The sequence below is a fragment of the Pseudorca crassidens genome, chromosome 1 (assembly GCF_039906515.1).
Source record: "Pseudorca crassidens isolate mPseCra1 chromosome 1, mPseCra1.hap1, whole genome shotgun sequence".
Taxonomy (NCBI): Eukaryota; Metazoa; Chordata; class Mammalia; order Artiodactyla; family Delphinidae; genus Pseudorca; species Pseudorca crassidens.
The window spans coordinates 88,023,223-88,038,988 of NC_090296.1; the positions used below are offsets into that span (position 1 = coordinate 88,023,223).

The 15,766-nt window shown below is 38.4% G+C and overlaps 1 protein-coding gene across 4 annotated transcripts in view; it reads right to left on the reverse strand.

Moving 5' to 3' along the window:
* Nucleotides 1-15,766, reverse strand: part of SPG11 (SPG11 vesicle trafficking associated, spatacsin) — a 77,008-nt gene that overhangs the window by 29,532 nt on the left and 31,710 nt on the right. For all 4 annotated transcript variants that reach the window (XM_067745559.1, XM_067745562.1, XM_067745551.1 and 1 more), the window contains exons 18-27: nucleotides 15,412-15,557; nucleotides 14,073-14,234; nucleotides 11,680-11,746; nucleotides 7,601-7,766; nucleotides 6,218-6,423; nucleotides 5,860-5,968; nucleotides 4,791-4,950; nucleotides 4,143-4,415; nucleotides 3,303-3,503; nucleotides 2,437-2,544 (exon numbers count right to left, since the gene is read on the reverse strand). In XM_067745559.1, the coding sequence (XP_067601660.1) occupies nucleotides 2,437-2,544; nucleotides 3,303-3,503; nucleotides 4,143-4,415; nucleotides 4,791-4,950; nucleotides 5,860-5,968; nucleotides 6,218-6,423; nucleotides 7,601-7,766; nucleotides 11,680-11,746; nucleotides 14,073-14,234; nucleotides 15,412-15,557 (1,598 nt within the window). The remainder of the gene's footprint in view (nucleotides 1-2,436; nucleotides 2,545-3,302; nucleotides 3,504-4,142; nucleotides 4,416-4,790; nucleotides 4,951-5,859; nucleotides 5,969-6,217; nucleotides 6,424-7,600; nucleotides 7,767-11,679; nucleotides 11,747-14,072; nucleotides 14,235-15,411; nucleotides 15,558-15,766) is intronic.

Sequence of the window (15,766 nt, forward strand, 5' to 3'; positions counted from 1 at the left end):
ACATGGGATTAATATCCAGAATATATAGACAATTCCTAAAATTCAACAACCAAAAAAACAAGCAACTCAATTCAAAAATGGGCAAAGGACTTGAATAGACATTTCTCCAAAGAAGATATACAAATGGCCAATAAGCACATGAAAAGATGCTCAACATCACTAATCATTAGGGAAATGCAAATCAAAAATACAATGAGATACCATCTCACACCCATTAGGATGACTACTATCAAAAATACAGAAAACAGGGCTTCCCTGGTGGCACAGTGGTTGAGAGTCCGCCTGCTGATGCAGGGGACAGGGGTTCGTGCCCCGGTCCGGGAGGATCCCACATGCTGCAGAGCGGCTGGGCCCGTGAGCCATGGCCGCTGAGCCTGCACCTCCGGAGCCTGTGCTCCGCAACAGGAGAGGCCACAACAGTGAGAGGCCTGCAAACTGCAAAAAAAAACAAACAAAAAAACAAAAAAACAGAAAACAAGTGCTGAAGAGGATGTGGAAAATTGGAAGCCTGTGTACTGTTAGTGGGAATAGTATAGATGCTATGGAAAACAGTATGGCAGTTCCTCAAAATATCAGAAATAGAATTACCATGTCATCCAGCAATTTCACTTCTAGGTAGATACCCAAACAAATTAAAAGCAAGGTCTATATATATTCGTACACAATGTTCATAGCAGTATTATTTGCAAAAGCTAAAAAATAGAAGCAACCCAAATGTCCACTGATGGATGAATGGATAGGCAAAATGTGATATATAAATACAATGGAATATTATTTAGCACTAAAAAGGGAGGAAATTCTGACACACGTTACAACATGGACGAATCTTGAGGACATTATGTTAAGTGAAATAAGCCAGTCACAAGAAGAAAAATACTGTATGATTCCACTTCTGTGAGGTACTTAGTCAAAATCATAAAGACAGAAAGTAGAATGGTGATTGACAGGGGCTAGTGGGAGGGGAGAGTAGAGAATTTTACAAGATGAAAAGAGAGTTATGGGAAAAAAAAAAAGAAAAGAGAGCTATGGGGATGGATGGTGGTGCTGATGGTTGCACAACAATGTGAATGTAGTTAATGCCACTGAACTATGTACTTAAAAATGGTTAAGATGGTATAGGGCTTCCCTGGTGGTGCAGTGATTAAGAATCTGCCTGCCAATGCAAGGGAAAACGGGTTCGAGCCCTGGCCCGGGAAGATCCCACATGCCACAGAGCAACTAAGCCCGTGTGCCACAACTACTGAGCCTGCTCTCTAGATCCCACAAGCCACAACTACTGAGCCCGCGTGCCACAATTTCTGAAACCCATGAGCCTAGGGCCTGTGCTCCACAATGAGAAGCCACCGCAATGAGAAGCCCGTGCACTGCAAGGAAGAGTAGCCCCCACTCGCCGCAACAAGAGAAAGCCCGTGTGCAGCAACAAAGACCCAACGCAGCCAAAAATAAATAAATAAAATAAATTAAAATTTAAAAAAAGACGCCTGTTTAAGAAAACAAGGTTAAGATGGTAAATGTTATGTGTATTTTATCACAATTTTTAAAAATAATTTAAAAAAAAGAAGATACTGTATGGCTCTAGCCATGGAGAGTGACAGATGAAGGAAATGAATGTCCCTATTTTCTGTGATTTAGGAACTTCAGGCATATTTGAATAACTGATTCAGTATTTTCGAATAATAAAACTTTAAAATCTTCAATACAGTTAAGACGAATGTGATTGAGAGGAAAATCATATACACAAGTTCCACTGTGATGTATTTGTTGGGTAAAATCAGTATACGGTTTTGTCTCATTTATCATAAAGCTTTTTTGGGATAGAGAGGGCAAAAGTGCTGAAACCCCAAGCAGGACTAAGGCATATTTTCCTTTTTTACAGCTTCCTCTTTCTTCCATAGGGTTAATTAGCTCCACATGTAAATAGGTCTGAAACAAGCATCAGAATAGGTAAAGCCTGAAATTGACCATAAGGCTCAGCATCATTTGGACAGAGACCACAAGGAGTGTTGATGGAAAAAACCATTATTTTCTGTCACAGTGAATAAAGCAGTATTAAACACCCCTCACTCTCAATGCTCTTGGAGTTATTGTGGATTGGCAAAACATGGCCCCTGTACCACCACACTCCTCTGTATCATCCACAGTGGATACCATTATTCCCTTTCCCACTGAGCTTGGCTGCGGCCTCAGGATACTGATCAGAGTTCATTAGCACACTGGATGAAACCTCTCTGTCATCCATGGCAACTGATGTGCTGTAAGCAAGGTCCCTGCAACTCCTGTCCTGCCTCTCCATCTCTGGAACAATACAAATGATTCAGTTTGCATTATGCCACGTAACAGCTATTCAACTGCTGCCACATCCTGACTACGAGCAGACGAGAGGCCACTTTAGCCAATTTCAGATCAGCAAGAAAGAGCACTATAATTCCAACTTACAGTTTCAAGGCTCTTCTGGAACTCCAGAAGTTTAGCTTCGGCTTCCTCATAATTCTTGAAGAACATACACAGTTCATACATCTCCATCATGAAGAGTAATGGGGACTCCTTTGAGGAAGAGTTTGAATGAAGTTAAAAATCCTGACACTTAATCAATACTACATTCTCAATGAGTAATGCCAATATAGGAGAGGTTAAAGTAAAAAACAAAACTATTAATAACAGCTTTGTAGTAGAATGAAATCATATATATTAAAAAGAAAGGAAATTAAATTTATATTTCCTTTTGGAAAAAAGATACTCAGGCCAGGTACACCTACTCAACAGTCCATACTCCAGTCTATACTTGGTCCACTACACATGAGCAGGAGATATTCCATTAGACGCTGCTAAGACACCTCTACATACACTCCTGGGTAATGGGCTCCACTGATCTGTTAACCTACTGCTTGTTTGTGGCATTAATCCATACATTTCCATCACTTTGGTGGGAGCTTTTTGGTCAGAGGATAGCAGTTTTAGAATTAGAGATTATGGATCTGAACCATAAGTAAACCACTTACTAAAGTACTCTGAGACCCTGGGCATGTTACTTAAGTTCTGTGAGCCTTGGTATATCACTCTGTAAAATGAGGATAATATCACTTCATAACATTCTTCTAAAATATTACTTTATATAGGATTATTGTTAGAATCGACTAAAATAATACATATAAAGCACTGTGCTAAATAAATGATAGTTCTAATATCGTTATCTGTTGTTGGCTTAAAAAAAAAATCCCAGAGATAGGAATAATTTTAAAAGCCAACGGGGGATATTCTGAAGTAACCCTTTTAAACTGAGGAAAGAAATGGACTAACACTACCTTAAAGAAAAGCTGGAAACCTCTGATGAGAGTTTTGCTCTTCTGCCGTGTTAATAATGTCCTCCAGATGACTGAGAGGTCCTCAAGGTCCCAAGTATGGCCCTCCATTGAGTCCTGAATGTGTCCCATTGCTTCAGCTGCAACACTGTGCTCCACAGAAGTGATGATCCAAACACAGAGGCAAGGAATAGCACTGGCGTCCTGCCAGTGGATAAGAACTTTTCAAAATAAGATAATGACTGCACATGGATTACTTGACTGCAGAAGCTTCCAGCAATGCTACAACTACAGATGGATATTTCCTGTTTAGAACAAGTCACCTCACGAAATTGGTTAAAATGACTTGAAAATCCTTCAAACATGAAACAAACTCTAATGAACAACCAAGGGAACAACCAGTTATAAACTGTCCTGCAGAGTATAGTAGGTCAAAAGGCCAAGAAACCGAGGGGATATATGTGGAGGTCAGCAAAGTACTAAGTATAAGAAAACAAGACTGTCCTCTACAGAACTGCTGATCAAGGGACTGTTCGGAGCATCCCTCTTTCCTGCTCAAGACACAGATGTGGTCGGTCCACCAAAGCATCCTTCTCTATGACTGCCAACCGGAAGCCAAGGCTCTGATCACTTAAGTTACTGAACATTAAGGCACAAGGAAATGCACTAGATGGCCTGAAGCCTAAGCTGGGGAAGCACAAAAAGTGGCAGTGACCTTGGAAGCACATGCTAGGGCCTCACTGTCATCACCTCACATTCTCCCTGATTATCAGCCTTCCCTGTCTCTTCCCACTTTTTCTACTGCCCTCTGAGTCCCTAATGTAGGCTTCTCAAGATTCTCACCTGGACACATGAGGCCAGGACACTAAGGATTGGGGCCTGTTGTTTCACTGCTTCTGCCAGGAGCCAGCACCAGGAGTTTGGCACCTCTGAGCACTGAAGCAGAATTTCAAAGAAATCAGTCATCTCTACTTTGTTTCTTTGCAGTTCCTGCGGGGACTTGTTGCAGACTTGATCACTGTCCATTCTAGACTTGGACACTGAGGGCAAGTTCTCAAAAGCCAGTCTTAAGTGGTCTTGAAGAACAGGGCTGAAATATTGGAGAAGAGATTTCACCTAGAAAACATATTAGATGATTGATGATCAAAAAAGACAACCAACTTCCAATTTCAGCTGGAGCTGAAAATGTTGGAGAAAAGCACAGGCACAATTGTTCTTTCTCACCCTGAACTGCATCAGAGGTGACCATATAATTTTACATAGTTGTTGTGTTTGAGTAAGTTTCCATATTCAATCTGGAGTCACAAAAACTCTTCCTTCAGCTCTTTAGTAGTAATGACTAGTCCTCTGAAGCCAACCCACTGAAATCTTAGTAAAAATAATAGTATCATAGCAAACAAAAGCCTATGTATATACAACAGAAAGAACACTGTCTTCTGAGAAGTGTTCCAATTTCTCTTCTTGAAAAACTGGCAACAATTGGTTGCTTACCTCCTCTGGGTGGTAATTATGGAGTTGGCTGTGAATAATAAACTGTAACCAATCATTTGCTTTGGCACATTCTCTAAGGTAAGATGTGCTCAGTTTCAGATTGTGGAGCCTGCAGAATTGTACCACTAATGCCCACTGGCTGCTGGATTCACTGGATAACCTATAATTGGGAGTGGGGGTGGGGGGTAAGAGGAAAAAACTCGTTAAAATGTAGCTTTAAACTGGAAACTTAGTAAAAAATAAACTACAGTATATTCTCTAAAAAGCCTTTCAACAAATACTTATTAGACTGCTTTGGGGGAAAAAAGGACTCTTTCACCCATAATGTACAATAACTTTCTTAGCATACTGGCAAAATTCATTCCTTTTTTATCAACCAAGTATCTATCAAACCAGCTATGCACCATCTTTAGGAGAATTGAGAAAAATAGTCACTCAAGAAATTGTCTGAGTGCTTAATTCTCTTGCATGATTCACTTTAGACTATCAGAGCCCTGATCGGTGCCTGGGCTTCCTTGCTAAGGGGAGGGTACCTGCTGAGAAGGAAACTGCTGAGAACAGTCAGTGACAGGAGGTACACGAGAATGGTGCATTCCCAGGGTCTGGGTAGCGGGTCAGCCCCAGTGGAGAATAGCACAGAGGAAAGATGACATAAATGTATAAGGAGAGGGGCTTTTGTGGCCAGATGGTCACCTCACCTTCCATATATTATATGGACATACATTAGCAAGAAAAAAATCAAGGACATCACTTAAGAGTCAAATTTTGTGACATCTATCGTGCTCCTTCTGAAATGATTTCAACATGTAACACTTAAGAGACTTCTCAGACCAGCAGCACAGTAGAGGAGACAAAACTCTTCTCCACCTCTTGGAAACTCTATCTGTAAAGAGGGAATCATTATCTTCACCCTTCTTTTACTGATGGCAAGATGCAATTGAAATCTGTTATGTGCTCGATGAGTAAGAAGATAAGGTCTGGTGAAAACATGTGTTGGCAGAAAGACTAGGCAAACAGATTGGAACAATAAAGCTTGCTAGAAAAGAGGCTGGGATCGCAACTCACAAACCTCTTTATTTCCTGCTGCTGAATGCTGTCCCATATACCTTCTTCTAAGAGAACAAGCAATTCTTCTATGGTTGACTTTTCACCCATAGCCAGTTTAGATAGTTTTTCAGCTATAAGAAATATAAACAACAAAATATGGTCAAGAGAAAAGGTCGGGAACTGGGCAGTTCTGTTTGAAGAGTATGGCCCAGAGACATTTCAGAAACCCATTAAAGGGCCCAATAAAGTGAAATAAAGTGCAAAAATTCTGCAGAAGGATGAAACAGAAGATAACTGTTTCCTCCCCAATCACTCACAATTCAATGCCTTAGACCTATTTGTCCCTTGTCCTCTCAACAAATGACATAAAGGTGCTGTACCTAGAGACTCTCTGATAAAGTTGTACTGAGCATCTTCATTTCTACACGTGTAGCTCAAAATTATATTGGCCACTTTCATATCAACTCTGAGCTTGAGGCTGTCGAGGCCAAGCAGTTCTAAGAAACAAACACAGGCAGCTCCTATTGATGGTATGTGGAAGGAGGAGAGCCCTAAAACATAGGCTTCATTGCCTACTTGCTGGATTCTGAAAAAGAAAGGAATCAAAATCACATGAGCACGTGAACATTTTTTCTCACCAGGAAAAGCAGATTGAATTACATCAGTGATACTTGGAGCATCAGATGCATGCGATTTTTGACTTCCTCCCCCTTCCCTTTTTCACCCCTTATATACATCCATTTAGGTTCTAGGTAGCTTTTAGTCTCCTTCTGGCTCCATAGCCCCCTATTCCCTTATATTTACCTTCTCCTAAAATGCCTACTCATAGTCCAAATTATTTTTGCTTCCAACTTTATTCAGGGAACGTGGAATAGAACTTATGAAAGACTACCAACTTATGATCTTATTAATTGTATGTACACAAACTACCAAGAAAATTAATGCCACCTAAAATTTGACATCATAAAGCACATACATTTTAAACGACTCATATGTACTTTTACATGAATAGAAAAATTCTGAGGAAAGATGCACAAGAAATTAACCATGTTTATATACCATGTAGAATGAAGATGAGAGAATGAGGGACTTTTTTCTTTCATTTTTCACCCTTCTGACCTACTTAAATATTTTAACATAAAGATGCATTATTTTGTTAACTATAAAACAATAAATAAAATAAATCTGTATTTAGCTGCTGATTATATCAAATACTCCTCCCAATTCTGTGCTTTATAAAAGTGAATTATAAAAGACCAAGATCTTAAATACAGAATTCACATCTCACTATAGAATTCCCTCTTTATAGTAATTGCTAACATTTGGCAAGCTCCTGGATCATTATTTAAAAACATGCTTTTCAGATATATTTATTATCTTATTTAAAATATATTTTAATCTTTTTTCCTATTAACAAAAGTAAGGGAATTCCCTGGCGGTCCAGTGGTTAGGACTCCATGCTTCCACTGCAGGGGGCATGGGTTCAATCCCTGGTGGGGGAACTAAGATCCCGCAAGCTGCATGGCGCGGGCCAAAATACAAACAAACAAAAAACACAAAAGTAAGACAAGCTAAATGCCAAAAACCTGGGATATACAGAAAAGCACAAATGAAAAAATACATATATATATAATTCCCCGGTCAAATATAATTACTAACTGTGGTATGTTTCCAATAGGTTTTTTATATGCATTTATATGCATGTGTAAAAGTACACAGATATGCCTTTTATTAAGAGTACAAATTATGTTTTAAATACTTACAGCTGCTTGGGGGTCTTGCTCTTGGTTAATTCCTGCACCAGAAAAGTACCAAACGCAAACGATGGTCGTCCATGATGTAAATAATAAGCAAAATTCAGACGTTCTACTATAGCATATTTATTAACCAGGTCAGGGCTAGAGAAATGTGGGAGCTGACTCGCTGCATCTGGGGGGAAAGTGAAGCAGTATTAATCCCCTGCACCTCACCATGATTAGTTTCAGATCTGCATGTGGAAAACTTTACTCTGCAATGGTAAAAGAAAACTGGTTGCTGTAATCATTTTGTACCACTGTGTATCACTTTGAACCACCAAGATGTAATAATTTTATTTTAATATGTGGAGGTAGCCCTCATTTTATACAAAAATGTGTACCTGAGAAGCTACATAAAAACTTATAAACAGGGGCTTCCCTGGTGGCGCAGTGGTTGAGAGTCCGCCTGCCGAAGCAGGGGACACGGGTTCGTGCCCCGGTCTGGGAAGATCCCACATGCCGCGGAGCAGCTAGGCCCGTGAGCCATGGCCGCTAAGCCTGCGCCTCCAGAGCCTATGCTCCACAACGGGAGAGGCCACAACAGTGAGAGGCCCGCATACCACAAAAAAAACCAAAACAAAACTTATAAACTATGCTTTTCCCCTACCGAACTTACTTGTTATTTTAGATGCTTTAATTTTGTATCTGATGATCCATTAAGTTCACAGTGGCAATAACCCTTTAACTACAAAATCTCTGCTAATGATTTGCAAGTGTAGCTTTTTAATTCATTCATGCAGCTCATATTTATATGAATCCTCTATTCACCAAGGCCAACTCACTGTACCTTTCTCCAACAAATACTTTGAGAAGAACATCCTTTTCTCCATATTAATACCCTCCTAATAAACTTTTGTTATCACTACCTGTACTTTCTGATGTTGGATTCATAGAGCACCTTATTATCTACATCATGATACCAACTTTCCAAGACCAGCAGAGTAGTCAAAGTTCCTCTGTGTCCACGAAAAAAGCAGAAAAAAATTTTTTTTATCTTTTTAGAAAAATACGAAGTCAAAAGATATTTGGATGAGAGAAGTTGGTATGAAACAAAGTTAGGGCTTGATAGGAACAGTTAACTGCTTAACTGCTTACTACCTATTAAAAAAACGAGACAAAACAACATTTTGAACTGTTAACAGTGCATCTGCTCTTATTTTCAAAGTTCAAAGCTTATTTCTGAAATAAAGTTGTATCCCTCCCATGGAATTCCAAGGGCTTTTTATATTGTGACTTAGCTCTTATTAAAAAAACGGGACTTGAAGACTTTAGAGGAGTCTGTCATCTTACAAAGCTATTATTTAAAAGTATACCTCCTTTGAGATTAAAAAACTGTCACACGCCTTATCTGTATTCTTTGTAAGATCAGAGTGACTCTGGTAACTTACAATTACATATAAAACCATTCATTCATTCAATATTTGCTGAGTTCATATAAAGCTGAATGAACAAACTTGAGTTTTTATTCAAATAAGACCCTGAATTTTTAGTGGTTTGGTGGCTAGTATGGAGATTTTGTATAAGAGAAAATTCTACCTGAAGAGAAATTTTTCTCTGGCCTGCTGCAGAAGCCAAATCACCACGCAGTTGCCTTGTGGCCACTTTCAGTGGTAAAACCATATGATAAAAGAAGTCAACATTCTAATTAAATACAACTCTCCAATTTAAAAAATCCGTATTATGTCTTCATGATAATTGTTTCATTTAATTTGTGCTTTATTTCCTCAAATATGCTTTAAACTTCTAAAAATCAGGCAGGGAACATGCCTTCAGCTTCCTCTGTGTACCCAGTAGAGTGTTCCATCTCCACCAGGGCCTCAGGACTCTGGCTGATGGAGTTGGAGGCATTAGAACAGTACAGGGGATTCTGTCTACTCTCCGGTAACCTCACTGAGATTAGAATGAGTATTTTCACTTGAAAATGCAATAAGCACTACTTTATCCTGCACTGAACAAATATCGATTGAATATCTATTATAGGCCCGGCACTGCACTAGGCACTAGGTAAATTCAATATATTGAAATTTGAACTTATAAAACTGACACATTAGAAAATGCACTTTTACATAAGTCAATAAATATTTACAGGGTATATATTACAAGGTATATATTATGTGAAAAGTACTAATTTGAAGCCTCCTTTAGAGTAATGTAGGCAGAGGCACCACAGGTAATATGATATTAAAGGCTAATTCAAAATGAATAAGTAAAAAAGAAATAGAAAAAGCAGAGTTTAAGAACAACACACAAAAAAAAAATCAGGGGAAGTTTTATGGTCTAGAGAGGATGGCAGTGTGTGCGCATCTGGTGCTTACCATGTGTCAGGAACTGCAACAGCTTTTTAAATGCCTTGTCTCCTTTCATTCTCATGTAACATGTGAGGTGGACACTGTCACTTACTTATTTTATAGAAAACTGAAGAGAAGTTAAATCAGTTGCCCAAGGTCATACAGCTATTACATGGTAGAGCCAGGATTTGTCTAATGCCAACACCTATGCTCTTAACCTTTATAATACTATAGTGCAAGTGAACAAGGATTTTTGGACAGGGAGAAATTTAAGCAGAAGGTCTATATTACATTCCCCAGCAAGTAAACCACTAGTGACCTCATACAATGACTTTTAACTCACAGTATGTTTTCAATTCAGCTTCCTAGAAAATGTTTTCCATCAAAACTACCATGAGGTATCACCTTACTATGGTGAGAATGGCCATCATAAAAAGTCTAAAAATAATAAATGCTGGAGAGGGTGTGGAGAAAAAGGAACCCTTCTACACTGTTGGGGAGAATGTAAATTAGTACAGCCACTATGGAAAACAGTATGGAGCTTCCTTAAAAAACTAAAAATAGAGCTACCATATGATCCAGCAATCCCACTCCTAGGCATATATCCAGAGAAAGCCATAATTTTAAAAGATACATGCACCCCAATGGTCACTGCAGCACTATTTACAATAGCCAGGACATGGAAGCAACCTAAATGTCCATCAACAGAGGAATGGATAGAGAAGATGTGGTACATATATATATATAATGGAATATTACTCAGCCATAAAAAAGAATGAAATAATGCCATTTGCAGCAACATGGATGGACCCAGAGATTGTCATACTGAGTGAAGTAAGTCAGGCAAAGACAAATATCATATGATATTGCTTATATGTAGAATCTTAAAAAAAAGGTATAAATGAACTTATCTACAAGACAGAAATAGAGTTACAGATCTAGATTTTTTCTGTATAATCAGATTTTTTCTGTATAATCAGATTTTTTCTGATTTTTTCTGTATAATTTTCTGTATAATCAGAAAAGATACAAGCACCCCAAAGTTCACTGCATCACTATTTACAATAGCCAAGACATGGAAGCAACCTAGATGTCCATCAGCAAATAAATGAATAAAGAAAATGTAACATATATATATATATATATAGAGAGAGAGAGAGAGAGAGAGAGAGAGCGCCATAAAAAATGAAATAATGCCATCTGCAGCAACAGGGATGGATCTAGAGATTATCATACTAAGTGAAATAAGTCAGACAAAGACAAATATCATATGATATAGCTTATATGTGGAATCTAAATAAATGATACAAATGAACTTATTTACAAAACAGAAAGAGACTCACAGACACAGAAAACAAACTTATGGTTATCAAAGGGGAAAGGGTGGGGAGGGATAAGTTAGGAGGTTGGGATTAACATATATACACTATTCTATATAAAACGGATAACCAACAATGACCTACTGTACAGCACAGGGCACTATATTCAATATTTTGTAATAATCTATAAGGGAAAAGAATCAGAGAAAGAATATATATACAACTGAATCACTGTGCTGTACACCTAAAACTAACATAATACTGTAAATCAACGATATTTCAATTAAAAAAAAAGAAAAAAGAAAATGTTTTCCAGTGGAATATGCCTTTATTTTTAAAATAGAAAGCAGGGGGGAAAACTAGGTTGGCTTTACAAAAATGAACTTCTGTCAACACTGCTGAAATGCTTCTAAAGCAAGAAGAATCCATAATGACTTACCTCCTATAGTCAGTGTGTTGGCAGACTGCCAGCCAAACAATCTGCTAGGATCAAAGGGCAATAATGACTGAAAAAGGGGAAAAGTCAAATCAGAGTTAAAAGTTAATTGATTCTAAAGTGAAGTAAACAAAATCATATGAAAGAGCTTCACAGGCAGTTCAGCTTCCCTTCTTCAGGGCAATTAAAAACTTTTATCCTTCTAGACATAAATTCTTTGAACACAGAGCATATGAGACATTTTTCTACATTAATAAAAATAGAACTGGCTATGTTCCTTTGAAAGACTCTCTGCACTTCAAACTATGTCTGCAAAGTATACTCTCTTTTGATAGAACCAGCATCAAGTATAATGTAAAAATGGCTTTAGAAGTCCTTTGGAATCAAAAGTCAAGAGGACTGAGAGGCTAGAAAATGTTACCACCATAAATACAAGGTGTGCTGAGGCAGGTCAGGAAAGAGTGAGACAACTAGATCAAGGGTTAAAGGAATGTGATGAACAAATCATCACTAACAACAGCAAAGAAAAAACAGCCAACTAAGATCAGGTCAGTCAGAAAAGGTTTGAGAGCAAGGAGCGCTGGCTGTTTTGAAATCTGTAGGCCAAAGGTTTAGCAAAGACAGTAAATAGATGGTGGGAGGGATACAGGAGACAACAGAACTCTTAGGCCAAGATCTGGATGGCTAAGAAAAGAGCAGCTTTAATTTTATTTATGTATTTATGTATGCATGTATGTATGTATGTATGTATGTATTTACTTATTAATTCTTAGTTCCCAGACCAGGGACTGAACCTGGGCCATGGCAGTGAAAGTGCCAAGTCCTAACCACTGGACCGCCATGGAATTCCAAAGCAGCTTTAATTTTAAATTAAGGGAGAATCTTGTGGTCTATTAAGGAAGGAATACTCTTCCTAAAATAACAGGACTAAATAACTGCATCAGTCAACCTGAAAACAGAACAAAGAACAACCTGAAACCTCTTATGTTTTAGGCTGATTGAATCCACTTTAGGTAGTAAAACTATGTTTTTATATAATCTACTTATATCTAGTTTATATACCAATGTTACTCAAAGTGCTGACCTGCAATGAGATAAGAAGCTTGTGATAAATATAAATCTAGCTTACTGCTTCCTTCTTTGAGAAAGTCTTGCTACATAAAATCAAAACAAAACAAACGAACCAAAAAAAAAAAAAAAAAACCAACCCTGCTGACACATACAAGCAACAAGCAGTTCATGGACTGGCACCTGCCTGGGGACTACATTTTTAAGTAGCACCAGTCTGTACCCTAAAAAATTTCACATTAGAGTAAGAGAGGTTTTGTACCTTCATAGGATTATAGAGTTTAGATTGAACTGAAGACACTATAGGAATATTGGTACCCAGGAAAAAAAGCAAAAGCCTTTTGGAATGAGAAATGAGCAAAAGAAGGTGTCCTTAATTGAGGATCCCAGGATAGGTTTCAGGGAATCTGTGAATTCCTCTGAAATATAAGCAAAATTATGTGCAACTTTTCTGGGAAGAGGGTTCACCGCTCTCTCACATTTTTTTTTTTTTTTATTTATTGTTTTTGGCTGCGGCATGTGGGCTCTCTAGTTGTGGCACGTGGGCTTCCCTCTACTTGAGGCATACGGGCTCTGTAGTTGCGTCACACAGGCTTAGCTGACCGTGCGGCATGTGGGATCTTAGTTCCCTGACCAGGGATCAAACCCGCATCTCCTGCATTGGAAGGTGGATTCTTAACCACTGGACCACCAGGGAAGTCTCTCACATTCTTAAAGAGGTCTTTGTCCTTAAATAAATAAACAGCCCTATTCACTGAGAAGAGACAGAAATTATCAGTGGTAGAATGAAGCAGCTTTCAATGAAAGTAGCAGACAAGTATGCTGGCCAACTATCTGTCTGCTCTCAGATCCATTTCTACCTTTCCCATGTTCTGCCCTGAACTGCAGAGAACTGCATTTCCCAAACTCACTTGCCCTCTGGCTACCAGATAGGTATAGCCATGAGAGACAACATGGGAGATTAAAGGTGGCAAGAGGGGAGAAACCAAGATATTTTCCCCTTCTTTATTTTCTAGGGCATCTCTTGCATGGTTCCAGCCCTACCCTCTCGTCCCAGCTCCCAGTAGGTAGCCCAGTTGTGATTTTAGCTCCCAGAGAGGCTACAGCTGCTGGGTTCAGACAACACCACTTTCTTGCAGCCTTAGGGGGTGCTGACTGCTTCCTTCTTTGTTAATTTTTGGGTTGTCTCATCATCACACGTTTGGTTTCTCCATTTTGCTATCATTCTGTGTAAGTAATTCCCTATATTAAATGTCCTCCATTTGGAAGACCCAGAGTGGTTCCTGTTTTCCTGGCTGAACGCTGACTGATACTCCTAAATACTGTACCTGAATCAGGTGGTAGAGTGTAATATCTGGTGGCAGGACACTAGGGGCAGTGTACTGTGGGAAGAGAGCAGTTTTAAGCTTGGGGTAAGGAGTTAATGCCATCTTCAGTAGCTGGGGATCTACTTTCTTCACACAGTTCTCATTTTCTTCATTCTGAACAACCTAAATAAAAAGATAACATGGTATAGAATAATGTTTTTCTCTTCTCCAAATTTAAGTCCTTTTTTCATAAGTAGCCTGTGAAACAAGATTAGCTTGATATAATAGGTGGTAGTGAAAACAGCACTGGACAAGGAGTCAGTAGCCAATAGTTCTAGTTCTGGTTCTAAGACAAACTAGCTGTATGACCTTGGTCTAGATATTTAATATCAGGCAGGCTTCAGTTTCCTCATCTACTGAATTAGAAAGTTCAGCTAGATCAGTGGTTTTCAAACTGCATAAGGAAAAGCTGTTTGAAAAAAGGCTCTACTACAATATTTAAAAATTTCAGATATTAAATAGTAAATATTTTACAAGAAAAAAACCTACTAGACTAGATGACTCTTAGGTCCTTTCCTCTCAGGTCTCAAGTTATTCTGACTGATTTCTGACAGGTGATCAAAAACAGGAAGAATAAATAACCATGAAGTTAAGGTATACTGCAACAATCTAAAAGAGGTGGTATTAAATTAAGCTAGGATCAGTAACAAACTTTTGCAGATTAGATGTTTAACAGCATTCTTAAGTTCCCTCTAACCAGCCACACTATACTTTCAAAAAAGCAGAGACAGGCAACTTTTCACTGGATTCCTCAAAAGAGTTTTTAAGGGTAGCTAAAAATTATGATTTCCTTTTTAACTCTCAAAGAGGTCAAATAACAGAGAATAATTCCCAAGTCACAGATTTAAAGTATACTTACTCCAAGGAGCAATTAGATCTTGATTCTATCCTGAAAACAAACCTGGAGTATTAGAGAACAAATAAACGGGAAAAAAATCACTATACAACATTCAGTCGCCCCTTGGTATCCACAGGTGATTGGTTCCAAGACCCCCACAGATGCCAAAATCCGAGGATGTTCAAGTCCCTCATATAAAATACTGTAGTACAGTCAGCCCTCCATATCTGTGGATGCAGAACCCCCGAATATCGAGGGCTGACTATAGCAGTCTCCTTTCAACTTAAGAGGATACGATATAAAGTTTAAAAATTCACCCTTGTTTTATGCTCTTTAATCTAATGAAATACTTGTAAGTGGTTATATTTTAATATCAACTGAGACCTAGAAAATCCACCGATATTTCTGCTAAATTTAAAATCAGTCCTATTTTGCCATAACAGGTAAAAGTGCTGTCTGTACCTGGCTGACGCCCCCAGGTGCATACATTGTGGTAGCAAGGGCCAGGAGGGTATGTCCTTCCAATAGCATACTGCTTACACTGGCCTGGTTGCTGGGAATCAGTATCTGAGCATTTGCAAGGCTAGCCTGGAAGATCAGTTTGGGATCTGAAAAATAAGAGAGTACATTTTTCTCCTTGAGAGAGAGAAATACTAAACTAAGGATTACATAATTCTAAGAAAGAAACTTAATTTTTAACTCTATCCACAGTAAGAAGGATTTTCTAAGTTTAAGAGCAATGGGAAAATGTCACAAAGGAAAAAAAAGAAATATTTGTCCACATAAAAATAAAAACTTCCATTCAAACAAAGAAAAT